At 43.5% G+C, this 27,520-nt stretch overlaps 1 protein-coding gene across 3 annotated transcripts in view; it reads right to left on the reverse strand.

Annotated features, from left to right (window-relative positions):
* The window catches only part of Slc1a2 (solute carrier family 1 member 2), a 140,533-nt gene that overhangs the window by 26,927 nt on the left and 86,086 nt on the right, over positions 1 to 27,520 (reverse strand). For all 3 annotated transcript variants that reach the window (XM_021629276.2, XM_060371425.1, XM_060371424.1), the window contains exons 3-8: positions 27,208 to 27,360; positions 25,538 to 25,788; positions 21,528 to 21,693; positions 17,103 to 17,229; positions 9,685 to 9,918; positions 4,188 to 4,382 (exon numbers count right to left, since the gene is read on the reverse strand). In XM_021629276.2, coding sequence (XP_021484951.1) covers positions 4,188 to 4,382; positions 9,685 to 9,918; positions 17,103 to 17,229; positions 21,528 to 21,693; positions 25,538 to 25,788; positions 27,208 to 27,360 — 1,126 coding nt within the window. The remainder of the gene's footprint in view (positions 1 to 4,187; positions 4,383 to 9,684; positions 9,919 to 17,102; positions 17,230 to 21,527; positions 21,694 to 25,537; positions 25,789 to 27,207; positions 27,361 to 27,520) is intronic.

Raw genomic sequence — 27,520 nt, forward strand, 5'->3', positions numbered from 1 at the left:
ACTGCTCTCCCAACATAAGAGAGAAGAGAAGTTGAGGGATTTGCACAATTGTGAAACATGAAGCTAAATTTGGCTAGTTCCTCCCTCCCCCCCAAATACACTGTAGGCAGAGAACTACACATATACCATGCAGGGGCTTGTAGAGGCAGACCTTTAGATGTATACAATTAAGAAGGATTTGACTAAACTTGCCCAGAGGCCAAGATTTAAACAAATATGGCCATTCTTCTCCTTTGCTCAGTGGAAGTTCCCAACACTAGCATTGTTAATATAAAATAAATTCCAAGTAGATAGAATTATGTAATGCCAGTAAAATCCAAATCACTTAGTCACTGCTCTAATTCTAATCCCATAGTATGCGCTGGAGGGTAAGCCTATTGCTGTCAAGGCCAAGAAGGAAAGAACATAAAGCCATCATTGCTTGACCAAAGGCTTTATTAAACCAAGAAGCCCCTTTTCACCCAAGAGTTTTGAAGCATGGGAAGTTGGAAGTCTGACGTGATATCTTTTAGGACAAGATTCATGTTTGACACCCTGATCTCAAGCAAGTCTTCCATTGTGAGTAACCTGTGGTACTCATTAGGTCACAGTCACTTTTTCATTTAATATGATAGGATTCACATTGTATCTTATTGAATGTCATTTATAGTAACAATTCCAATAGCTCCCAACTATTGATATGCAACATGCATGAGGCTCTCAACCCCCGAGACTCTGGGATTGCTGTCTTCATGGTGTAGATGAGGAGATGGAGGTTCTACTCTGGTATACACAGCACAAGGTGTTTGTAAAGGTCAGATAAATAAACATACAAAGGCAGCTCAACAGCATGATAGCGGAGACAATGCGATCCACATTTAAGTGGCCTGTGTTCAAGTCCTACTTACAGACCACTTATAGACATGCTCTTGGGCAAGAACTTTTTTTCTTTATTTGTGCCTTATTTTCACCAACTGAGATATACAGAACCCAATATCCATTTTCTAAAGCTACTTCAAAGGCCACAAATTAAGATCCTCAGTAAACAAAAGACTGTATCGGAATTCTGGAACCTGAATTTTAGCCATCCTCTAGATGTCTGGACTCTCTGAGCTTCAGTTTCCTCATCATTCAGATGAAGTGGCTTCATAAGGCATTATTTATATTTCCAAATCACATGTTAAACCTGGAGAGGTTTTATTGTCTTTGTTTTCTTACTTAGTTGTTGAGTCAAGCTCTGGTGTGTATGGAATGTTCATTAAAGCCATCTGGAATGGCTATAAGGAAGGAACTTGTAACCCAGCAAAAATAGCCCTGAGCTGGCTAAAAGGCTCCCAGATAGACGCATGAGGCACGGCTCTGACGTGGCAGTTCCTCTGGGGTATCAACCCATAAAACACTGAAAATTCCAGTCTCCTGGGCCGGTTGTGAGTATGGTATCCCAATAACCTCAGTATGTAGAGAAATCAGAAACAAAGGAACTGAATCTTTTACAAATGGCACCTAAAGTGACCCTAAGACCACCAAACGCCTCCTAGAGAAAGAGCTAGTCCATGAGCCATAGAGCAAACAGACACCAGCTGTCTCCAGAGTTTCTAAAGTAGAGACGGAACATGCTGTTAAGGGTTTGAAGGCAGGAAAAGGCCACTATATGAATCTGGACACAAAGGATATGGCTTCTCCATGTGCAATGGAGATAAGACCAACAGAAGTTCTGATCTAACAGCTTCCTTTGTGTTAAAGTCAGGAAGGAAAGTATGGGGTGGAAAAGGGGTGGCTAAGGAGCCAACGTGTGACACCTGCCTATGGCATCCACAACCCTGAAGACTAGGTTTCATATATAAGCACCCCTAGGCTCGTCTCATTGTTCTGTGAAATGGTGACAATGGATATCCTTCCTTTTCAGATTGCTGGGAAGTGAACTGCTGAGGTAAACTATGAAGGATGCCCCGTTAGGGGCACTACAGGACTGGACTTGTTCTCATTCTAGAAGCTGAAAGTTATTTCCATGTCAACCTAATCTTTTCTCTGAATGAATCAGCAGGGCTGTGGTTGTTACAATTCTTCGGAATTTTCTTTTGCCTCCAAGTACAATGATTACACAAAATGTGATCCATCTATCCCTTGCATTTACTGATCTCATAGAACCTGAGAGAGAAAGGAAATGTGATTCGTAACATCCCAAAAGTTGTGACTTTAAATGTCTTAAAGGGGAAGATAGTGGTAGTAGGTGACAAGGCCAGGTCTGGGTAGTAAGGGGCAGGACAACCGGTAAATGGAAAACACCTGTCTTAAAAGACACTAACATTCTAATTATTTTACAGCATACTACAAAGCAAACAGCAATTCTCTGAGCTTGCTTCAGTCCACCAACTGCCAATTCACAGTCCCCGGTTCTAAATACCTTCCTCATTTGTAGATGAGGGTATCGAGACGCTGACAGTACGGGGGAGATGTATGTAGGACCAAGAGGTAGTTCACTGTTTTGCTGTTATTGTTTTGATTTCTACTTTAGTTAAACCCAGGAACTGCCTTCTCATTTAACAGAAGCTCCTAGTTGGAGTAGATGTGACGAAATTAAAATGATGTCGTGGTATGGTGTCAGCACAGCATTGAATGGTTTGAAGGCTGAAGCTTTCAAGGACTTTACCTACAGATAAGCTCTGGGTTTATGGAGAAGCAACTCATTTGAGATGACTTCTCAGGACAATGTTCTCAATTGAAAAAAAAAACAGTGAACACAGTAAATGAAAGCTCTAGAGAGAGCAGAAATGTGTGCTTCTTATTTACACTAAAATAGTCTATGTGGTACTGATGAATCTCAGTAGTTCATCATGTCTACCATCGTGCCTTGGAATACTGAAAGGAGTATTTTTTTTCTTTTTTTTAATTTTATTTTTCTTATTAGTTACATTTTGTTAACTCTGTGTCCCAGCTGTATCCCGCTCCCTCATTCCCTCCCCAACCTCACACTCCCTCCCTGGTCTCCTGCCTGCCCCTTTCCAAGTCCACTGATAGGGGAGGACCTCCTCCCATTTCATTTGACCCTGTTTTATCAGGTATCTTCAGGGCTGGCTGCAAAGTCCTTCTCTGTGGCCTGTTGGACTGCTCCTCCCCTGGGGGGGTGGGGAGGTCAAAGAGCCTGCCCTTGAGATCCTGTTAGAAATAGTCCTTGTTCCCCTTACTTTGGGAAACCAATTGGTTACTGAGCTACCACGGGCCACATAGGAGCAGAAGTTCTAGGTTATATCCATAGATGGTCCTTGGTTAAGTGTCAGTTTCAGAAAAGACCCTGTGCCCGGATATATTTGGTCCTTGTAGAGCTCCTATCCTTTCCATATCACACTAACTTCCCTTCTTTCATATGATTCCCTTCACTCTGTTGAGGGTTTGGTTATGAGTCTTAGTGTCTACTTTGAAACACTGCTAGGTAGAGTCTTTCAGATGCCTTCTGCGGTAGACTCCTGTCATATGTTCAATGCACATCCCATTTGCCTTTCTAAGCGAGGATTGATCATCTTCGCCCGTGTCCGCTTTCTTGATTATCTTCTTTGGGTGTGTAGACTTCATTATGTTTATCACATCTTGCAGGTCTATATCAGCGAGTATATCCCATGTTTGTCTTTCTTGAAAGGAGTATTTTTAAAGGTTAATTCTTTTATGTGTGCATACACTACATGGATGGAGATCAAAGGACAACTTGAGCTGGTTGTCTCTTTCCATTATGTAGGGCCTCAGGATTGAAATCTGGGGGCAACTGCCATTATCCACTGAGCTCTCTGCCATGCCCAAAAAGGGAACATATTTTAATGACAGAATAATTGGACTCAGAATCAGTAACTGTCACTCCAGCCACCTCCGTGCAAGCTCATGAGTATGGCCTTGGACAAGCCACCATATTTTTAAGCTTGATTTACCTTGTGTGTTGAATGAGCATAGAAATAATTGGATAGCCAATTCAGTGGGAATATTAGCAGTCACATGGTATCTGGGCTCTGACATGGGTAGGCATGTACAATGCACACAGATGGGACTGAGCCTCTTCCTTTCCCTATCACCATCTTTTCCCTCTGAAGTCGGCCAGTAATTCCTTCACTGCGTGTTCACAGGGGCTGACACTCAAGCAGCCTCCATCGAGAGAACTCGGTGCAGAATGGGAATGGGGTTGATGGATGCTTCTCCGTTCCCTCTGCACACACTTCACTCACCTGACAGTCACAATCTGACCTCCATCCAGGATGACCCCATTCATCTGGGCTATGAAGATGGCTGCCACAGCTTCGTAAAGGGCTGTGCCATCCATGTTAATGGTTGCTCCGACTGGAAGGACGAATCTGGTCACACGCTTGTCAATCCCTAGATTGTCTTCCAAGCAACGGAAGGTGACAGGCAAAGTTCCAGCACTGGGAGAGGGAGAGAGAGAGAGAGAGAGAGAGAGAGAGAGAGAGAGAGAGAGAGAGAGAGAGACTGCTTTAGAGGCAGGACAAAGCACAAACGAATGACACTGCAAATATTTCGTTCTCTTTTTTTCTAACCAACGAGACATGCAAAAATAAATAGCAGTAACTAGGAACAATTTTAATTAAGCTGCTGATAGGCAACAAAATATTTAGTTGATTCTGGTTTCTCAGAGTTACTCAGTGCCTGCCAAGTTCTCTGTCCTTCAGTCCCTGTTTCCATTTTTGGGGTAAATCTTGAAGCACACCGATTGTACACACGAATTGGGCTGCAAAAAATTTATGTCAGCTGTCAACAGCAAAATAGAATGAAGAGTTTCTGAATGACCCATAATTTTCATGCCAGAAATGCTATTCCAACAAAATGACTGCATGGACTGTATCTGGCCCCTGGGAATCATCTTGAGTTGTGCTGATTAATTTGGAGAATGCTGGACAAACATGTTGTGTACCCTCTAGCACGACCCAAGCTTTGAACAATCCACTGGGGAGTTTGGCATACAGTCAAACTCTGAGATACATGACTTCCAGGCAATCCCAAGTCTCTACCATGCCAGAGTAAGAAATCCTGTGATCTAGAGCTAAAGACAGTGTGGAGTGACTTCACTCTCACTCCTCCCAGGCATAGCTGGTGATCCAACCACGGGGCCCACCCTTAGAGGCTAGAACATTTGACATGCTCCTATATCTTCTAGAGTAGGACATCTAATGGAACAAGGCTTCCCCATGGTCAAACTATTACATCCTTTTAAACAGTGGTGAGGAGGAGACTGGAGTTTAAATAATGCTTGAAGTCAAGCAAAAGATCCAAGCACTATGAGATTGTTTTGGGATTTGTCTTGGTTTGATCACTTTTGTCTTATTTAAGTGAACTGGAAAATTTCCAGCGTAGGTGCCATTGGAGGTATTTTCAAGCATTAGTCAGTTATCCCCTCACTAGTTATAACTGGGGCATCAATCAGACTGGCCAAGTTCACAAACGTCTCAGTTTTTCAGAGTGGGAGAAAAAAAAAAAAACAGCTTAGAGATGTGCTGCTTCTAGGGCCTACTCAAGACCAATAAATCTGAAAGCTATAAAATAAGAAACACCCAAGTCCACCTCTTAAACTGACCCAGACAGAACATCCTTTGTGATTACAGCTGAGGGCTCTGAATGCTTCCTACTGGTTTTAGGATAGAAAAAGTCAATTGACTGGGTGGTGTGCATTGTGTTGGAGGGTGGGGGGGTGAGGTATCATTTTAAAAAGCCTTATAAGCTCAAGTAAAAAGTGAGGCTTTGTTCTCATTTGCATGCAGGAGATACCATGTTCCTGGCTTGCCGCCTTGGCTGTTTTAATTAGAAGCTGGTGTCCTTTTATTCCTCTCATCCCCTCTCCCCATTTCCTGGAACTTTTTCAAAGGGTTTCCTGGATACTACATGGTCTAAAATGGCTACCCAGTGATTGTGTGGCTGGGATTCTCAACTGTAGGGCTCAAAGCATACTTCTGCGGTCACTAAATTATATTAGTTTTCCTTGTTGCATCTACCTTTCCAAAAAATGTCATTAAGGGGTCCTTGGACAGGGAGACTGGAGAAATAGTGGTGAAGCATGAAAACAGTCCCTGTTCTTCTACTGAGCCGTTTATATTTATGTCCTCCAAATTCACACAGACTCAATCAATCCAAACTAGGACTGAGAACTTTAATGCTCTCCCGTGCTGACAGACTGATTCTCTGGCATTGCTTTTTGGCTCCCATCTGAGCAGACCAATGATGTGGCTAATAACAATGTCCAACACTTGAGATTCTTCTTATGAAATGACACCTCCCGTCCCAGCATGCACCGAGCCAGAGATCTGGGACATATTTCTCTCTGATACCAGTCTCTGTGTCCATCAAGAAGAGCCAGTCAACCACTCTCGGTGTTGCTATGGTTGTTATGGTAGCCATGCCTGGGGTTGTTTGGAACCTTTGGGATTTAAGGTGTAAGTGGATATAAGTGATGGATGTTGAGGCTTTCAAGATTTGGCTCTGTTTCTAGTCTCATCTCTGGTTCCTGATTGGCACCTTGAGAAGCCAACATCATGAGTTCTCAATGCTGCAAACAGACCTGTTTCAGTTTCCAGCGCTTCCTCTCCACCACGGACTGTGTCTCCTTAAACCTTGAGCCAACGTAAACCTTTCTTCCTTAAGTTGTTTTTGCCAGCTGTTCTGTTACAGTGACATGTAAAGTAACTAGCCAGAGCAGTAACATGAGACAGAGTAGTATTTAATAGGCTGTTTCTAGGTGGTGTATTTTTCCCCTTTGTGCACATTATGGCAAAGAAACCATGACTCAGTTCTTGGAATGTGAGTTTTGCCCTGTTGCCTTTTAAAAAAAGGAAACTCCACATCCAGGCAAAAGCCACATTTTAAGCAAAGACTAAAACCATCTTTTTCTCCCTATGAAATACAGAGTAAGGGGTAGAGGGATGGATCTAACGTTTAAGGTTTTATTTAGATAACTTAAGTTATTCAGTTTGGTTTAAATTCCAGGGTTTGCCATCCATATCCCTTTAGGATTTGTTTTGTCTTTTAAAGTTACTAGTATACTGGTCTGGTTATTCAAAAGAAAAACATAATTTTTGGAATAATTTAAAGACAAATTTGTAAGAGCATCAGGAAAATATAAAACATTATGTTATAATTGTGGATAGAAAAAAATATTTGAGTTTCTAAATAAAAAAGTATTTACAGCTTTGAATATATACAAATAAAAATATCTAGTTCAAAAATTATTTATTTTCAAGACAAATGCCTAAGAAGATTTCTTATCTGTAGCATGTGATATAAGAGTTAATAATTTATATATATAAACTGACAGGATGAATACCCACAAAGAAAAACGAACTGGCTTGCCTATGACTCAAGAGACAAGGGGATGGGCAAAAAAGGCAATAAGAAAAAAAATGTTTTCCCTCATCTGTAATCAAATACATGCAAATTTGCTGATTAGTTTGCCCACCAATAAGATTGAAATGCATCAAAGCAACACAGATACGGAATACCCAGCTCTGATGAGTGGGTGGGGAAGGACACAGTTGGTGGAAATATTGAATTCTGGTCTTTCGGAAATGTTAGCCAGTGATGTATTTCAAAACTGCCAGTGTGCGGCCCTCGGCTCTGATCCAGGACTAGAATGCATCCCGGGGGGAACATCAGAGAGGCTGGCAGAGATGTCTGTCAGGGCGCCGTGTCACTGGCACACTTTAGATTTACACCCCTGGGCCTGGAGTGCAGTAGAGTACAGTAGATTATTATTGCATTTTATTTTAGGTGTTTGAGCGCTTTGCCTGCATGTACGTATGTACATGCCTGATACCAATGGAAGCCAAAAGAGGATGACGGACCCCCTGGAACTGGAGTTAGAGTTGGTTGCCAGCTGCCACTCAGGTGCTGGGAAACAAACTCAGGTCCTTTACAAGAGCAGCAAGCACTCTTAACTACTAAGTCAACTTCTCCAGTCCCAAATTCCTATACATTGTAATGAAGTTCCCAAAACAGTAGCAAAGATCCATGTTAACAGAGATGATTTTCATGGACTCTTGACCCACGAAAAATATAGAAGTTTCTAGAGCGGCATATATGCATAGTAAGACGTAGAAGATTCATAATTATAAAGATTAACTATAAGGTTACTGTGTACTGTCATTAGCTGAAGAAATGAATACTTATCTGGTGAGGTTCATTGTCTTCCTCAGAATTTTATTCACTCTCTGAAACGCCTCACTAACGGGACATACCACATATATGATAAAATTAACAAAATAAAAGTAAATAAGGTTAGCTTTTGTTGGGGTGGGGGAATGGTTTTCTTCTTCTCTGAAGAGAAGCATTTCCATGAATACAGACTCTTATCTGCAGAGAATGTAAAGAGTCGGGAAGTAAAAGGGAAATCCCCTTCATCTCCAGAAAACAGGTTACTAAATCTAGTCTGCAGCACTGTACACATTTCAGCCTTTTCTGAAGGCTCACATTCTGTTCATATTGAATTTCGGCTGCCTTGCAATATGCAAATATAGTTTGGCTTCCCATTCGGCTGCAGGATCACTTGAGGAGACTCTGACAGCCTGCAGAGGCCTAGGAACCTCCAGCCAGGCAGCGCCACTGAGTGGGGCCTCGTTGGCAGGACACAGTCACGAGCTCAGCGGCTGGACCTGGGGGCTTCCCACTGTGGGTTTCGCCCTTTGCTGGTCTCTGAGTTGCCTACCGTTTCATGACCTCAGGCTCAGCTTTGGGACGCAAAGACATATATCAGAAGTAAAACACTGATTTCAGTCTGAAACAGTAAAACTCTTTGGTCTTCAAAAATTCTACAATTCTAGATGTATTTTTTTTTCCTTTGTTCCTGTTGGGTTTTGGCTAACTTCTGTCCAACATTATATTGAAAAATTATTTTTGTTGCCTATATTTGAGGTCCTTATTGATTTTCTAGGCACTGGAAACAGAAAGTGAAGGAGGAGCTGCCTTTCTCTCAGGGTCAAGTCATTTAAGCTGAATTTGAGGGGGGGGGAGAAGTTAGGGTAAAATTGTTCATTGAAAGATTTATGTTAAAGTCAAAGAATTAGCTGGTCTCTGCTTGTTGGGGGAAAAAAAATCACCGTTCACTCTGTGAAAGCTGTTTCTCCTGGTGTTGGTGAGACAGTTCAGCAGTTGTGCACAGGACCTGGGTTTAATCCTCAGGATCCACCTCAGGTAGCACACAACTGCTTCTAACTCCCTCCTCCGGCCTTTGAGGACACACACATACATGCAGTCACTCACACATACACAACATAAAAATAGACATATCTTTAGAAAAAAAGAGTTGGTTCTTCTACTTATGGAAAATTATCGACCAAAACCTCTAAAGATGTTTTTCTTAAAAAAAAAAAAAAAATCCAGCCACAGGTGATATGTTAGGTGAACAACATCATGCTACACCCTCTGGATAATATTAGTTCTTCACGTAACATGTTAGGCATGTGACCTCGTGGCATGTGACCATCTATAAGCACTTAATATGAAGTCATGTTTCTAGTCCAGTTCCAGACCAGCCACGGGCTGATCAGAAGCTCCAGCAGTGCCCAGAAGTGAAAGGTTCAAAGCGTTTACCTTCTAGAAAAATATTTTCATGAGATGTGAAAGGTGTTCTCACTGAATTTAGGAAAGATCTGGGAGGAAAAAACAAGAAGTAGCAAAGGAACAAAAGCACCAACATGGAGGAAGGTGGTTTCTTCTGTCCTTTACCTGGAAGCAGTTCCCAGGGCCGTGATCCAGGCTTGGAAAATACCAGCGAAAAAGGAGAATGGGTTTTTTCTGGTCACTACAAAGTAAATCAAGGGGAGGAAGATGCCCCCATGGATGATGAGGCCCACGATCACCGTGATCATGTACATCCCCAGTTGCCTAGCAACCACTTCTAAGTCCTTGATGGCGATGATCTTCCCACAGATCAGGCAGGCGATACCCAGCGGGGAGTACCTGAAAAACACAAAAGAAAACAATAGCTTTGAAGAGATCATTAAGGGGTTCAGGGCCTAAATCCCACCTGGGGAATTGCACCTGGAGAAAAACCCTTCCTCTTCTTATTTATTCATTTATTTCACAAGATCTAATACTTTGAATTGACCAGCTTAACTGTTTTATGGATCTAGTGACTCATGTTCTGGCGATTAAGTCCAAAGGCAAACTTTATTGCAAAGGAGAGTTTTATTATTTAGGAATACAGGGGGCAGGCCTTGCTGTCTTTTAACTTTACCTGTCTGCAAGCACCGAGTTAAAGGCCAAGAGAGCTAAATTGCGTTTCTGGAATCTTTTTTGACATCCTTCCTCTTCAACTCCTTCCTAAAATTTAGGCATTAACTGGGACTTGGAAATGTCCATTATTGTTAATCTTGGCAGTTGGGAAATACATTCAAAATGATGGAGACAGCAGGAATAAGAAAGGGAGGGAATCAAAGAGAGGGGGCTGCCAAAATTAAAGCGTCTGTGCCAAGGAGTACATCTAGAGAAGCGTGGTTTTGTGACTTTTAGGCCTGAAAGGCTGGCTCCCGCTCACTGTGTTTCAAGCACAGCATCGAGGCCCACAGCTCAGAGTCTCACTTACCCCTGCCACAGCCTTCAGAGCTGCACACTAGTATTATCACCCAGCAATTAAGGAAGCCGTCCCTTGGAAAAGTTCAGTCACTAGCCCAAGCCCAGAGTCAGAAGGAGAACCATGGCGCTTTGGCTTTGTGAGAGAGCACAAGTGGAGGTTTCCCTTACCAAGCCACACTGCTTCCCTTTTGTGCAGGATCCCAGTTCCTTGTAGCTAAGCAGTCACCACACACCAGTTTATCCCATACTGACATTTGCATGCTGTTGTTACCTTATAGAGGGACTTGGAAACTGCCCTGTTCTCACTTGTAGGAAAACTCCCTCATCTTGGTTTTATGTATGGCTTGTCTGGGGACATTCTTCATTATAATTATATAATAATAATAACAGTTATTATTATTATCTAGTGGAGGTGTTGCTGGGTATGAATTTGTTCACACTGTGATGGTGTCTGACTGAAATAAGACATTTGTAGGAAGACTGACACCTCATTAGCAATTATAGACAAGGTTTTTGTTGTTGTTGTTGTTTTGTTTTTTTTTTTTAGAATAACTAAGGAGAAACTAAAATCCCCACACAGAGCTCCCAACAGGGGGTCAGGAAAGAAAGGGTCCTTTCCTCTTTCCTTCCATTGTCTTTCCTTCTTTCCTTTCTTCCTTCCCTCCCTCCCTCCCTCCTTCCTTCTTTCCTTCCTTTCCTCCATCCCTACCTCCTTTATTCCTTTCTTTCTACCTTCCTTCCTTCTCCATCCCTCCTTCCTTTCTTTCTTCCTTCCTCTCTCCTCCCTCCCTCTGTCTCTCCTTCCTTTCTTCCTTCCTACTCCCTCCCTCTGTCCCTCCTTTCTCCCTCCCTCCTCCTCTCCCTTTCTTTTGGCAATCAGGCCTGTCCCCAGTCCTTTCCTCACCTAAATAAAGGCTATGGAGAGCAGATGGGATCCTAAAATGCAGAAAAGACAGACTTTGTCCAGCCTTTCCCTGGCTACAGGAAAGGATCTCATTTGGTAACATATTCTCATTTTTCAGATGTCGCCATCAAGGCTTAGAGAGGCTGATTCCAACATCACCAGGAAACTGTGAAGCTCAAACTTTCACATGTGCATCTGTGTACACTGCTGAATTTCCCTCTCATCCTTCTCAACTTGATTCCTTCCTCCTGAAAGAATTTTAGGACAGCTTCTGTTTGAACATTCCTGGGCAGCAAGTCCTCTCCTGGTTCATGCCTTTTTATTCAAGCCTGAGCTAAAGAGACTTTCTAAACCTCTCACTGGCTGCCCAGTGGTAGATGGTTTTATGAGCAAACCTTGATCATGAGGCGATTATTTTTATCTGAGGTAACAGCCTAATGTGTGGCTCTGCTCTTCCCCATGGAGCTTCCAGCCTGATCCTCACTTGCCTTTCCCCTAGGGTGCAAGCTGGCCTTGCTTGAGAACTGCTTCTACAGATATTAATAAGAGTGTTAAACAAGACTTCTGTTACGACATTAAACCCTCATATTTCTTGCCACTTGATATTCTTCTGGTGTACCCCAAGTTCACAACGTCTCATAAATCAGCTACAGAGTCCCAGGGGCCAGTGCTTTGTCACTAAAACTGTAAATAACTGAACAAAATGCACCTCCCTATAAAGCCCAGAAGGATTTGTCTTCATAAGCTAAGAGATCAGTTCTTTCCCAAACACCAATAACCCTTTAAGGCTATGCAGAGAAATATAGATAAGAGCTATTTAGGATGCTATTCAAATTTCTTTCATCCTCCCTCCAGGTCAAATAATTTGTAGAATGGAGAAAACATGATTTCAAGGCATTTTGCCAAGGGATATCAACTACAAACTCCCCCAGGGGGAGTACATTTGAGCCAGAGCCAGATGGACTAGAGGGAGGTTCACCCACAGGAGGGGTTTTGGCAGTGTGGGTGGGCACCAGCTCCCACTGCAGATAGCATTAGCTAAAATCCACAAAGTGAAGAACAAGAGCTGAGGAGTATGGAGTGCAGCAACCCTTGCTACTCCAAACACTTTGCCCACCCCTAATAGGATGACTGTTAATGCGGTATAAAAGAACCCTTTGTCATCACTTCTCTATACTCAACTTGAGCTGTATTCCTGGATTTCCATACCAATGAATGAGCTGAGCTCGTTGGAGATGAGATGCCATGGGGAACAACAGGTAAAATGCACAATGTCCAAGGTTACCGCTCAAAAGTCATGATGAAACAATTAAGACCACAATTACGTATAGGTAGAGGCTTAAGGCTCCAACCAAGCATTCTGAAACCACGTGACACCCGTTGTCGGGTCCATTTCCAATTCAGAGAGATACAATCATTGGGACAGAAGAAGGGAATGTCTTCACGTAAACCACAGGGGGCCTGTATTCTCAGCTCTGTGCCCAGTATACAAGGTTGCTATTCACATATAGTCCATGTTTCATCTACCCATTGTGAACCTTGGCCCTCCTTTGTCAAAGGTGACCTTTGCAGGGCTGGTCTCCACTTCATAATCACAACCTAACCACAGCAGTCAGACTACCCAGAACCCCATCAAAGTCTGTGTAACCATAACTAGTCCCCTTTCAGTGTCCCAAGCTACCTGCTCTCACAGTATGGACCCTGGGCTCCCACAAACGGCTGGCACTAGGACTTCTATGTTTTAAATATGTTCTCAGGTAATTCTGATCTAACAGAAAGTTGATATTTCATGAACAAAATTATCACTTGCAAATGATGAAATGCAGATATTTAGCCTTTGGAAACCATTTACCTTAGTTCTCATTTATGTTAAGACCACTGAGGAAGTCATAACCCACTAATTTGGGGCTTTCAGACCTGGTGTAGATGGTTAGACAGATACGTGAAGTGGAGCCTCACCCTCTCAGTGCTGCCTAAAACAGATAGGATAAAGCAGTTCACACAAGGTCTGGTTTTGCTATCCCCCAAGGCCTTCCTGTCACAAATCAATGAAATCTAACCCACCAGTGGCCCACAGAGCCCTGGAGGCTCTGACCCCTGCCTGCCTCTTCACTTTGACTCCTTCCTCCATTTTTAACTATTTTCACTGCAGTGGCTCTAGATCTTTGCTGTGACCCTCAACAGACTTTTGCTTCCTGCTTCCTTATGTTGGAATCTCCTTTCAGCTTTTCACCTTGCTGTCAGGTCTTTACTGCTCTTGGATTCCACAAAGATCATCCTGGCCACTAAGGTCTCCTTCCTTCACTCTACCCCACAGCCCTGCATTTGCAGTTCATGTTACTAACTGGATTTATATTTGTTTCCTTTTGGCTGTCTTCCCTTCCATTCTTTCACGAGAACGTGAGGCCAGCGTAGGGAGAAACCCTCTATGGTAGTCATCATTATACAACATCATTGTCAGTTTAGAAGAGGTTATCTATTTATAGAGTAAAAGAACAAATGGGTTTTTGCTTTTTCAAACTGTAGTTAGATCCCTTCACCTTTAGGTCTGGTTGTCTCTTTCCTTTAAAATATTGTTTCAGCCAAGAGGCCCACTGAGTCAGCTTACCAAGAATCCCCATCCTCAGTGTGTGGCTCTCCACCTCTGATCCCATTCCCCATGTATCTACCATCCCCAACTAGTATCTGGCCTCTCTGGCTTGGCTTTGACAAGAATCCTGCTAGGTCCTTAGCAGAATCCCTCTGACACTTGACGTGCCCACATTCTGTTGGCTATAAATCCCACCTTCCCAGTATGTTTGGATCTGAGCCTAGCCCCTCTCCGTTACTATAAAAACACATTGCTATGCTCCCTATACTCTTTGAGGCAGCCCTGTACAAAGCCTTCTTTCCTTGCTTTAGCAAGTAGCATTGAATGTTCTTTCCTTCGGTGGTACGGATGGTGGAGGGGCGGTAGTCAAGCAGTAGAAATGGAGGACAGAGACTTCTTTTTGTAATGGAGGAAGACTATGGGAAGTTTTGCTTCCTATTCAAGTTTTTCAGAGTTTCAAAAAGTTTTAAAGAATTTTAAAAAACCAAGAATATGAAACTTAAACAAAACTATGGGGTTTTCAGACTTCTTAAGGAATTAATACACACAGAGATGATATGGATTGGACTGATGGTGACAATGGTGGCAACAGACTAACAACTGGCCCATTGGACAGTTCCAATGACTGGGGTCGCCATTTCACCTCTTTCTCACAGCAACCTCATGACATGGATTTTATAATTATTTTGTTTTACTAATCAGAATATTAAGATTTAAATGTGTCTAACTTGCTTAAGGTCACTTGTTCCCAGATTTCATTTACTTCAAACTCAGAAAGAAACCCAGTTAGGGACTGCTGGACAAAAATATCTCTCTGCAGCACTGGGAAATTTAACCTCTGTGCTTAGTGCTATTATCTGGAAAATGGCTACTGAAAACATCTATTTTGTCGGGGATTATTGTAATGAAGAAATGTGAACATGGAAAGTTACCAGATTCATTCTAAGCATATTGAAAAAATTTAGCATGTCTTTGTTATGACTTAATGATAATAATTTCTTTAATAAATGAATTAGTTTAATAAAATAATAACTGAAGTCGAACACACTGCAAAATAAAATCATTCCAATTTACATTTTAATGATTGTAATTTTTAATCCAGACATGGAGGTGCACACCAGTGCTCAGGGGGAGAATCAAGTCAAGGTCATCCTTGGCTACACAGCAACTTTGAGCTAACATGGGCTACATGAGAGCTTATCTCAAAACAGTTTCTAAATGACACCGAGCAGACAGATTGTCTTAACCTCACCATGCTAGATTTTGCTATTTTTTACTATCCTTACCACTACATAAAGATTACGATGGTCTCAGCCTGGAGGGGCAGTGCTTAGCCATTTTACCCAGGAGCTTTCCACAGGCTTCTAATTATCAAACGGTGTGCTGATGAGGCGCCTAAAGAATGATAGGAATGGAGCTCTTGCCATAAAAGCCCCATCTTCCTTCCTGAATGCGGTAACAGAAACTTGTGAGGAATCCTTCTGCAGGCATGACTCACAGAGACCCCCCCTGCCTCTCTCTGTCAGGGCACAAGGTGCTAAACCTTTAGGGGAAAGGGTTTCAACTTCCTAATCCACACCCTCCATTTCAACGCCTCCTCAGCTTTCCCTGAAGAACCTAGCTTCCTTCAAGGACACTGTATAAAGGGCAGGCGTGTGAGGGAAGGGGGGAAGGCATGTCACTCATGCCACCTGCGTCAGTCCCACCAGTAAGAACTGCATCTTTACCACGGGGATGTGCGGACCACTGGACACTTTAGGCAACATGGACACAAAGTACCGTTCAAGCCAGAGGCTGACGCTACTTTATGTGTCATTGCCTACGAGGCCCACAGAAGACTAGGATGGACCCAAAGGATACGGCATTCCAATGTTAGCTTAACTCTTCACAAAATAAACATTCAACATTAGCGTTGCTGAGGAAATGAAAATCCAGCACTGTAACAGAAGAGAGCATAGTATTGTACCAACATCCCTTTCATCCCTTTTTATTTTACAAGTTCAATGAGGTGATGAGGCAACCATGCCAAGAGTAATATTTTGGTTATCATATTTAGCTGAAACCTCAAAGCCTCTCATTCCTAAAGCTTTAATGAGAATCAACTGCAAACACGTCACCACATTTGGACCTGTGGAGAGGATGTGAATTTCATTTAATTTTTGTGTTACGAAATGCTGCTACTGATTTTTCTTTTTCTTCGTTTTACTTTATTTTCTTAGCCATTTGATGAACTGAATATATGCCCCACCTTTAATTTAAACGTTTAAACCCTAATACTGGCTGTGTAGAAGTAGGGCCTGTAGAGGTGATTAGGTAACATCCTGGTGAATGATACTGGTGTCTGCTAAAGTTAAATGGTTTTGTCCCGCCCCCAAATTCCTGTGTGTTGAGTCACGACCTCAGTACAGTAGTGTGGGAGAAGAGCCACTTGGAGGTGAGCCCTCCTCAGTGTGATCAGCGTTTTTACAGAAGAGCCTTGGTGAAGCCTGTTTGTTCCTTCCACCATGGGAGGGCACAGAGGAAGAATCATCAGGTGCTCACCAGATAACAAATCTGCTGATGACATTCCAGCCTCCCAACCTGTGATTAAGAAATAATAATAATTCCTTTGTTCATAATTGTACCTAGCCTGCAGTATGTTGTTACAGCAGTGGAAAAAGACTAAATGCTCTAGAAAAGAGACCCAGGATGCTTTGTGCCTCTTTTCCCCCTGCATTGTTTCTTTTACAAATCAGATGAATGTGCTAGAAGTTGATTATACAGATATCTTGATTTTAGACTTCCAGCCTCCTGAACTTGGGGAAATCTATGGGTATACAAGTCACTTAGTATATGTTACAGCAGCTTGGCCTGGGGTGGATGTGTGAAACAATGAAACCCATTCTGAAGCCGAAAGACACACAGAATTAGATTTGGCTCAGTGACTAGGAAGAGGAAGCAAAAGGGAAGGGAGGAGAATTTCCACCCCTTTCTCCACATCTTTCTGGTCTGCACCCACTCTTTTCATTCTGGGAGGTCTCCACCACAAGGCTTCGCCTGGCACCATGACAATGAGGTCAGAGTAAGGAAACTTACCACATGATCATGATCACTAACTTCATTACGATCTCATTCAGAATGTTGAAGAACTCCACCATCAGCTTGGCCTGCTCCCCCATCTTCCCCATGGCGATGCCGAAAGCAATAAAGAACCCGATCAGACCTGTGGGCAACAACATTACTCAGAAGGACAAATGAAAAAGCATGCACTTCTTTTCCCTCACACTTTAGCATGACTGATGTACAGGGCTAATTCTGCCTACCAGTCACCCTTGGATAAATTAGGAATTAGAAGGAAAAAAAACGCATTACATTTCACACTGAAAGTCCCCCTCGCCCCCCCCTTCACGCATCTTATAATTATTGCTTTTCTTGACATTTTTTCCCTCGAGCAGGCTGAACTCTAACCAGTGCAGGTGTGAGATCCTTGAAGAGAACGAATTCATTTTCATTCCAAAATGAAAGGTGCTGTCTTCTATTTCTTCTCACTTAGCAAAGTGTGTGAGAACAGCTCCCACTATCACACAGATTAACAGAAAGGAGCCTGGCAGGACTTGGCGACTGTTCAGCAGACTTCGGAGGCACTACTAGAACAGCAGAAACTAACTAGTCTAGAAGGCCCCGGATGAAGGAATGTCCAGGCCGTTTTGGTGTTGTTCTGAGGTACACTTCACCCCGGGGGATTCCCTCCAGCTGCACAGCAAAGGTGGAAGGAAGAAAAATGATGACACGGAAAACAAGAAATTCAAACTAGCTAGGAAGCTCCAATTAACTAACCTTTAAAATTCAACTTGTTATGCTCTCATTTATTAATCTTTTCAGGATGATAATAAAGACAGAATGTAGAGTTCACTGTTAGGTTTTGTCAATACCTATCCTCTCGTCTGTCTTCTCTCTTTTCTTGACATCCTAGTTCAACCTACATCAGCCTCCAGGGTCAATCCTAACCCAAGGCAGGAAGGATTTAAGGAGCTCACTCCCTACCCTCTTGGTGGCAGCCTTTCAATACATGCTGAAGCAACTCTAACACTCAACCCTAAGTCTTCTTCTTTATCACCTGTGTCTAAGGACCTTGTGATCTGCCGTTGTACCTTAGATCCTCAAAGACTAAGCCTGGTTTCTCGTTCCAGAAGATTCACTCCCAACCACTCCTACCCTCAACACCTCAGCTTAACACACTCAGAGACTGGGGCACATTATGTGGCTAACAACAGTCTCAGTACTACTTGGGGACTGCCTAGATTTCCAATTATTCACTGTACACTCCAGGATCCTTTCACCACCCCTAGTCTTGGTCACCTAACTCTGACTACATACCTGGAGTCACAGTTATTCTCCTGACTACAGAGCATTGCTTGTCCATTTGGCCCGTTCTCTGACCCTGGTGTACTGGCCATCTTCTAATCCCTCTCTTTCCATCCTCTTCCACACCCTACTCTGCCTCCGTTTAGCAAGCCTGATTTCCAGTCTTTCCTTGGTCTAAATAGTTATGCCTGAGTGTGGGCATTTATCAGGTAAACTACAGCATTATAATGTAATTCTCTTAGACATACGTTCCTTCTCTCTGAACCTTTGACTTTATCTACCCTTTTGTTCTCATCCCCCAAAGCCACTCTCTTCTCTACTAGTATCAAACTAGTAACCACACTTGGTGGGGATCCTGTCTCTCTTTACAGCCCTTGTACTCAGACTGCTTATATCCAGAATTTAACATCTCCCCTCTTTAGCTCTTCACCAGAGGGCTCAATAAGTGATATCACAAATGAGTTATTAGACCAAGGAAGATGGTACAGAATGAACTAGAATATGGAAAATCAGGGGAAATCAGGTCCCAGCTCTTCCTCCACCCTTCTCTCAGACCATGGAGAGCAGTTTGCTGGGTGTGATAACAAGGAATCTGTGAGTACTCAAGCTGAGAAGCCTGAGTATTACTCAGTTAATGCTATTTGATAATGTACAAGGTCATAAGGTCCCAAAGAATTAGAATGGAGACTCCTCTCAGAGAGAGCAGACACCGGAGTTTCTATGAGTTCAAAAATTCTGTTTTTCTAAAGGAGTAGTTGAAATTGATTTAAGCAATTGGAATTAAGGTGGAGATCAAGAATTGGTTTGGGGGGTCATCTGTTTGGCTGGTTTTTGAGACCAGTCTTGATTTGTAGCTCAAGTTGGTCTTTGACTAATAATCCTCCTGTCTCAGCTTTCTGATTGCTGGAATCATAGGTGTGCTGTAGCTCTCCAGGTTTCTTAGGAGAAACCTGTGTCCTTAAAGAACTGTAAGGCCGAGCTAGGGCTGTACCTTCTGTATTGCAATGCTCAGTCTTGGGACTTTCCAAAGATTGAAGAGCAGAAATGCAGAAAAACAAAACAAAAACGAAGCCACCAACTCTTTGCTTCCTAGGCCATGGAAAGAATCTTATTTCAGCTGTGATTGGCACATGGGAAGTTTCTCAACAATCTAACTTCCCTTGGCTTCACAGTGCCTTGCTGTGTACTTGGATGGAACGCAGGATTCTGCCTGCCATTTCCCTGGGTAAACATTGCCTAATTGAAATTGCTCACTGGAACAGGGGTGTTTCATTTGAACAAAGCCCTCTTAGATTTGGTCGTTGGGGTTGAGCGAGTTGTCAATATTTTGAAACTCCCTGTACAGCCAAAGGTCATGTGACTTTCTAGAACCCATCAAGACTCTGGAAAAGACTAGGATACTTTGAACAATTCACTCCAAAATGTCAGCCTGTTATATCTTTAGCCCTCTGAAGAAGAGGCTTGCTTTGTTGAGGAGGGTGAGATCTAAAGTTCTAACCCACTAGAAGGGGCCCTGGGGAGTGAGTGGAGAAGACCCTGAAATGATTGTAAATAGCTCTTCGATGGAGAAAGAGGCTGCTGGGTTATCTGCAAAGCCTTTCTCAGAGGGACTCCCACACTTCCTCCTCCTCCCTCCACCCACCTCTGGCTTCTCACTGATTACCAACTGTGTTTGTGGATCGCTTGTTGCCTAGCAATCCACTCAGCTTATCTCCTCCCTCACTCTCGCTTACTCCAACCTGTGTTCTCCCAGGCCAAACCAAGAAAGATCTGCTTCAGCCCTGCAGTCAGAGGGCTGCCCTGCTCTCTTCTGCTCCCTCTCCTGATAGCGTGGATGTCTACGGAGAACCATGGACACAATAATCAAGCAGCGCTTCCAATCACATTCTGAATTTCAGATACATATGAACATTTTTAATTTAAATTTAATTTATTTTTTTTTTTAGAAGAGCTCATTCACTCGGGTCATACATTCGCTACATTACTATTGTTTGATATTGATCTAAAATTCAAGTTTATCTGATAACAGTTCAAGGAGACAAGGGTATCTGATCTCTTAGATGACAGAAGGACAGGACCACCAAGCTCACCCATCCCTAAACAGTTCTCACCGGGGTCCTTAGAAACCTTGTTTGCAAGATCTTTCTTACAAATTCATATTTCTCCATTTCTTTTCAATTTTACAGGCAAATGACCTGTTTTCTTGACACCATTAAACTGGCAAGTGATGGGAATGGGTTGGATGGGCATCCTCCCTAAGGCCCTGAGGAGGTTGGGTGAACAGTAAGTCTGGGCAAATTTGGAGCCAATCTCATGAGGGAAACCTCACCCCCCACACTCTGTGAGATGTTTTCTGGTTGAGTTCCTCAGCTCTTCATCTACTTTTAATAATGGTCAGAGCATGTCTGAACAGAACTCACTGCATGTGCTAGAGAGCTTAACATGCGCTGAACTCGTTTCATTTTTATAGCGGTTGGTCTACCAAACCCATGCCAATCCCATTTCAACTTTCAACTTTACTGCCAAGACTCAGAGAAGTGGAAGGAATTTCCCAGGGGTAGACAACCAGTGAGTGGCCCCTAAACCCACATCTGTGCAGCTGAAGAGAACCTCTGGATCAAATTCGGGGAAGGCACCAAGCTTGAGGAGGGAAGTCACATGATACTCTACAGAACCCCCCTTTCCCCTAATTTAATACTGTCCAATACTGGTAACTGCATTTGTTATAGACTAGAAGGTAGGATGGGGCAACCAGTATGGTGCTCCTGCATAGAGACATCTTAATAAATAAAAGACAAGGATATTCCATTTCATTACATGGTTAGTTAGATAAGGTGACTTGACAACACTAGACAGAGGAATGTGCCCGGCAAATATCAGCTCCTTCCTCTTTTCCCATCCCTGATCTCTGGCTGCCATGTCCCTTGAGGGACTCCCTTGGGTCCATCCTCCTGTCCCTCTTCCTTCATGGCTCAGCTCTCAGTCTCAGTGACCCTTATATTGTTCCCCAAAGAGAGCCTTCAGCGCCACCTAGAGGACAGTTTTTTTTTGTTTGCTGAGAAGAATGCTTGGCAGTCTGAGAAGGCAGCTGTGAACTGCTGGCCACTGTCCCACCGAAAGACAGAGGTGATGGACAGCAACAGCCAGTTTGCCTACCTAAGACATTCATCCCATCCTTGAACTCCAGGCCCTTCTTGATAACGATCTTAGTTTCTTCCGGGGCCTCATTTATGGTCTCATTCAACATGGAGATGACCGCTTTGGTTGTATTGGCCTCTTCGGACGGAGGTGATACCAGAACTTTCTTTGTCACTGTCTGAATCTAATGGAGCAAGGAGAGAAAAGAATAAAGGTGAGGTTTGGTCTAAAAGGTCAACAACAACCCAGTGATGGGAATAGGGTTGGATGAGCCCACCCGAAGGCCTTGAGGAGGTTGGGTGAATAGTAAGTCTGGGCAAATTTGGAGCCAATCTCGTGAGGGAAACCTCACCCCCAGGATGTTAACTGCAACTACAAAATGCCAAAAAATAAGGCTACAAACACTGGACATTTTTACCCCCAAGACAGGACTTCTCTATGCTTAGCAGAGTGTTATCTCATTGCGTACAAAGTAGGGTATAACTGCCCTACTGACAAGATCATTAAAATTTTTATGAACTCTGTTTTTACTCTAAGTATCCTAAGCAGTACTGTTGCTAAAGCTGGGGAATGTGTGTCCACTTTGGTAACACCTCTATGTTTGGGAGATGATGTCATGTGTCCAGGTTAGCTGCTTTCCCAACTTGTGAGATGCGGCCAGATGTCCCTTCTTCTGGACAGAGTCATCAGAAGCCTGTCCTAGGCCTTGGGTCCTTCCTAAACCAGATTCTGCTGGGAATCTCCAGCTGGACATCAGAGGAGACAGCTGCCAACTGCCACCCTTGCAGGATCATGTGATTCATATGGAAGATGGGCAGTGTCTACTTTTTTCAGGCTGTGAGGACAACTAACCCTTGCCTAACAGTCTCTAAGCATCTCTCAGGCTATTCCTTGACATCTGTGGAAGTGGGCCTAATTTTAAAGGCGTCAGTCATCCTGCATGCAAAAATTCGCAACCCAGCCTCAAAATTTACCACTTTCGAGGGCATTAAAATAGAAATCATTCAAAATCCTAGAATGTCGGTGCTGGTACATCAAAGGTGACAGATGGCTGAACCTTGAATAGATACAGAAGAGGATACATGGAGAAGTCAACTGACTTTTCAGACGTCATAGTTCCTGGCAGAGCTGACACTTGAACTCAAATGGCCTGACCACTACTGAAATTTTTCCCGTCATCTGCACCCTATGCTAAGTTCTGCTGACTGGATCCTTCTGTGGCTGGGTCTGACAGTTGGCAATGCTGAACTCAGATGACAAGAGCGCGAGAGAAGGACGGGGCAGCCTTCTGTAGAAGGAGGCAGGCGCCTTTCATGTTAGCCTGGCCATACACACTCGAGCAGGGTAAGAGGAGACCCAAGACTGGCTACACAAGCAGAGGAGGACCCAAGCTCTGGGCAATAGAAGCATGAGGATAAAACACAGAAGTGACAAGAAGGGAAGCTTCTGGATGCAGCTGCCAGGCTCTGGGCAACGAAGGTGGCGACTCATCCCCAGAGTGGTGAAGAAGCCAAAACTTGGACTAATCTGAAGTGCCTATCATGGACCTATGTAAATGGTGACAGCCAGGATCTGGTAGGAGGCTGAAAGCTAACGGGCTTCACACCTACTATGTCCTATAATTAACCCAAGACCTGATTTCTAGCTAGACAATGAAGCCAGATTCAACACGAATCGAATACGACTCCAGAATCTAGCTTTCAGGCAGCACAGGGTTTCAGTTGAAGCCGAGGAGATAGGGACACTGGCACACTGGCATGCTGGCACACTGGCCAAGTCTCAGCTCATAGAGACAGTCTGAATTGAACTACTCCATCTGAGTCCCCGTCATAGTACTTGAGTCCAATTTACCAACTTATCTGAAAACTTGCAAATGTCCCCTAATTCACCTTTCTTTGTCTTTCTTCCTATCAGCCTCCCACCCTCAGCCACTTGTAGCTTTGTCTCTATCCATACCTGTCACACTGGTTATTTTTCAGTAGAAAATCAGTCATTTCCCTGACCCAAGCTTTCTTAGAATAATAATCTGAGTTTGACCGAGGTCCACTAGTAACTGCTTGAGCTGAGTTCTGTCTTCGGTCTGTCTCTGGACCCTGTCAAGCCAGGACCACGGAAGGCTGCCTCTAATATGAACAAGTCTCCTTCCCCAAGACAGGCCATTCTAAAATCATCTCTTCCAGGCTACAGGGAACTCAGTGACCCCTTCTCTGTCTCTGGCAATGCGTTGTTACTCTGTAAGAATGGTATCCTCTCGTCAAGGCCCTTGGAGTCAGGTTGAGACTCTCTACCCATTCTCACTGTGACGTAAAGTACTATATATTACTAGTCCTCATACTGCCCCAACTCAGAGAGAACCTGACCCTGGCCTTAGTTGGGAAAACAAAGCGAGGTTGCCATAGGAAGAGGTAGGATCGTGGCAGCAACGGAACAGGACCTGATGTAGTCTTCAAACCCCTAGCAAATCCACTGGGCAAAGACCTTCATCAGCCAGGGAAATCCCCAAATGTGAATATGTCCAACACCACAGAAGCTTCATCCAATAAGAGCACAGCAAAAGTTCTGAGTGCTTGGAGCTTTTTTTTTCTGTCTTGATTTCCAGACTAAAATAAAGGTATTTTGTCTATGAGTGGATGTAGATAGGCACAGGAAACAGATCTAGATCTGTCCTTTCTGGAAGCTCTCATGCCTCCCTGCCTGTTTTCTCTTAGCTAATTTCCCAGGATCCATGGCTCCAAAACACCACTTGTATCTTCCACTCCAAAGGAAGCAATGCTGTCCTCCTTGGTGAGGCTAGCAAGCACATGAACAGGGGACCTCAGGAAGATTCCTGTCTCCATATTCTAGTCACTGTCCATTTTACTCTTCCTGTCTGGAATGCTGTTGTTTAATACAAGTCCTCATTGAGTTAATTACACATATTTATGATGTATGGTAGACTATTTCCATACGTGAATACATATATATGAGATACTTCCATACACGTGGACAGTGATAATGATCAAATCAAGGTGATGAGTAGATCTCTCATTTTGAATATTTATCATTTCTTTACAAAACGACATTTAAAAAATCAGAAAGACCTATCCCAGCCTGGCGTGACGACGTGGGCTCAGCGAGAGTTGGCACTGCCTTTTTGGGGCTGGAAATCCAGACTTTCCCTTCTAAGCTGCCTATTTCATAACCACACTCTTCGGTGGTTCCCTGAGAACAGCTGAAGGAGGCCCATGGGCTCTGGTTTCGTCTTTTCATGACTGTGGTGTGTGCCAACCTAAGCTCTGTGGACAGAAAATAGGGCAGTGAGTGTGGCCTTGGCTAGTGACTGTGGTTTTACTTAGCGGAATTATCTGCTTTTAAAAGTTATATGTGTGTGTGTGTGTGTGTGTGTGTGTGTGTGTGTGTGTGTGTGTGCAAGTGCATCTGGGGGCCAACAATTGATATCAGCATCTGCCTTGATCTTTTCCTCCATTCTGTTTTGAGACAGCGTCTTCCAGAGAATCCAGATTGCAGATTCAGCTACAGTGTCTGGAAACCTAGGGATCTCCCTGTCTCTGTCCCCCCAATGGTAGGCTCATAGATGCATTCTGTTTTCACAATTAAAAAAAAAATCATATTCAGTCTCCTGTTTCATCTTAAGGGTGGGTTACAGATTCTCATTTTGTAGAATAGATTAAGCCAGCATCCTTTCCTTTAAGGACTGCATAGAACTTCGAGATAGTGTTGAGAACCACTGGGCAACAGAGGCTTGTGAACAAGATTGCTCATGTGCAACTCAGAGACAGGAACACAAAGGGAAAGGTGAATCTCAGAGTGACAACGTATCAAGGGTGCAGGCGACAGTGTATCTGGAAATCAAGACATCTGGCTTCAATCCTAGGGTTCCAATTCTAGGGTCCCTCCCCAGAGCACCTCATGAAACCCTTGAGCCTACAGAGATCAATATGTGTTTGGAAGACTGATGGTCAGAGTTGAGACTGTCTCTGATTACCGAGGATTAGGTGGAAGACAGGACAGAGGTGACTTTGGGTTACCTGTTGGAAACAGGCTTGCACCAGGTTCTCCGGGAAGAGATTTCTAATGAGATCCAGGAAGGCATCCAGGCTAGACACCTCATCGTTCTTCTTTCCAGGTCCCAGCTGCTTCTTGAGTTTGGGATTGCCAGGGTGGATGGCCAGCACCAGAATGACCCCCAGCACAGCGGCAATGATGGTTGTGGACATGTAATACACCATGGCTCTTGTGCCTAGGCGGCCACTGGCTTTGGCGTCCAGGCCTGACAGCCCTGGGTTTAAAAGAAATCCAGAAAGGTCAGCTTGCTCTTTTCTACTCATGGCCCTATCTCAACATATCTGTAACCCCACAGCTTCCTACCACTCAGATACATTAGTGGTCAAATAACACTCCCCCTACTAAACATGGGATCAGCTCCACACTTTACATTTCTATTTTCTAAGAGTATTAATTAATTTTGAGATTCTTGAGAAACTTGGAGAGTTGGTGGCTCATAGATTACAGATGGCTGACCTCAACCCACCTGTCCAACACAATTACATATGTGAACATAACGTTGAAGAGTCCTCCATTTTTAACTTCAAACTAATGTCTCTACCATTTTCACGACCTTAGGTTATCTTCTCTGAAGAGATGGCCTAGCTAAGGCCAGTGTTTCACTTGTGTGTGAGTATTACTATTTACTGTCCTTATTTAGGAGAAGCAAACGCTGGGGCATCAAGAACATGCTCAAATGTCTTTAGAACACATTACTAGGGACAGAAACGGAGAGTCAGCATGGCCCTCCCATCGCTCTGTGTTGACGCATGGTGGTTTCTCGTGTCTAACCCCATGCGGCTATCAGAGGGCACATGGAAGAAGCAGCTGCGAGTGGCAGGCAGCATGCGTATTGGGGGAGGCTAGGGAAAACTCCGAGTCAAGTCATACGGACCTCAGCCTCCAGTGGGTTTTTCTCCAGTTGTTTCTCCAGTGTGCCCACTTCCTGGTTTCGGTTCCTACCTTAGCTGATCAGAGACAGAAGCCCTTTCTGGGGATCTTCCCTTTGTCATGCGGGGGAGGAAGTTGTTGTGAATTTTCTCTGAAGTGATCTGACCCATGTATGACCTACTTCTTTCTATAACCCGAAGTATGATTCTGGGCAAAGGAAGCCAGGTCTATCAGATTATCCTGCATATTATCTTTTAATTAATTAATTAATTAATTAAGCAAAAACTATAATACGAATGCATGCTATAACACATTAAGGATATCTTTCTATATTAAAACCTCAACTTTCATGTCTAGTTATTTAACCTCTTGTCAATTCATATCTTTCTATATGACCAAGTAAATAATAAAGGCACTGTACTTTTCACTTACTATCTCTATCAGCTTCTGGATAAAACATAATTTTGAAAACATTAAAAATGAAATAGCAAGATGGATACCATCACTTTTAACACATAGCTGTTCTTTATATCTTTGACTGTCAGAAAGAAGGGCAGAGTGAATAATAGATGTTTTTTTGTTGTTGTTGGTTCCCCCCCCTTAGGATCAGTGATTCCTGTTTTAGAGACAGAAAAGGCTCAGAAATGCAATGATACAGACAGTCACATATACTGACTCAGCCAAACAGAAATCCTACTTTGAGCCCAAAAGCCAGGGCAGGGCTGTGCAGGCCTGTGGATGGGCTCCAGGGAGGAGCTCTCACCTGTGATTAAACTGGAGATGATGAGGGGGAGGATGAGCATCTTCAGCATCCTCATGAGTATGTCCCCTGGGAAGGCTATCAACATGACCACATCAGGGTGGATGGGAGATGCCAGGCGAAGCAGCCCGCCACAGACTGCCCCCAGGATGACACCTGTGGAAGGGGAAGAGGGAACCTGAATTCAGTTTTTGCCAAATGAATAGCTCCAAGGACTCCTATTAGTGATTGTGGTCTTTCTCGTGTGTCTGCCTGATAGACTATGAATTCCACAAAATAAAGACATGACTTCAGGGAAACTGGTTTTGACAACCAG

This window comes from Meriones unguiculatus, chromosome 18, assembly GCF_030254825.1.
Source record: "Meriones unguiculatus strain TT.TT164.6M chromosome 18, Bangor_MerUng_6.1, whole genome shotgun sequence".
Lineage (NCBI taxonomy): Eukaryota > Metazoa > Chordata > Mammalia > Rodentia > Muridae > Meriones > Meriones unguiculatus.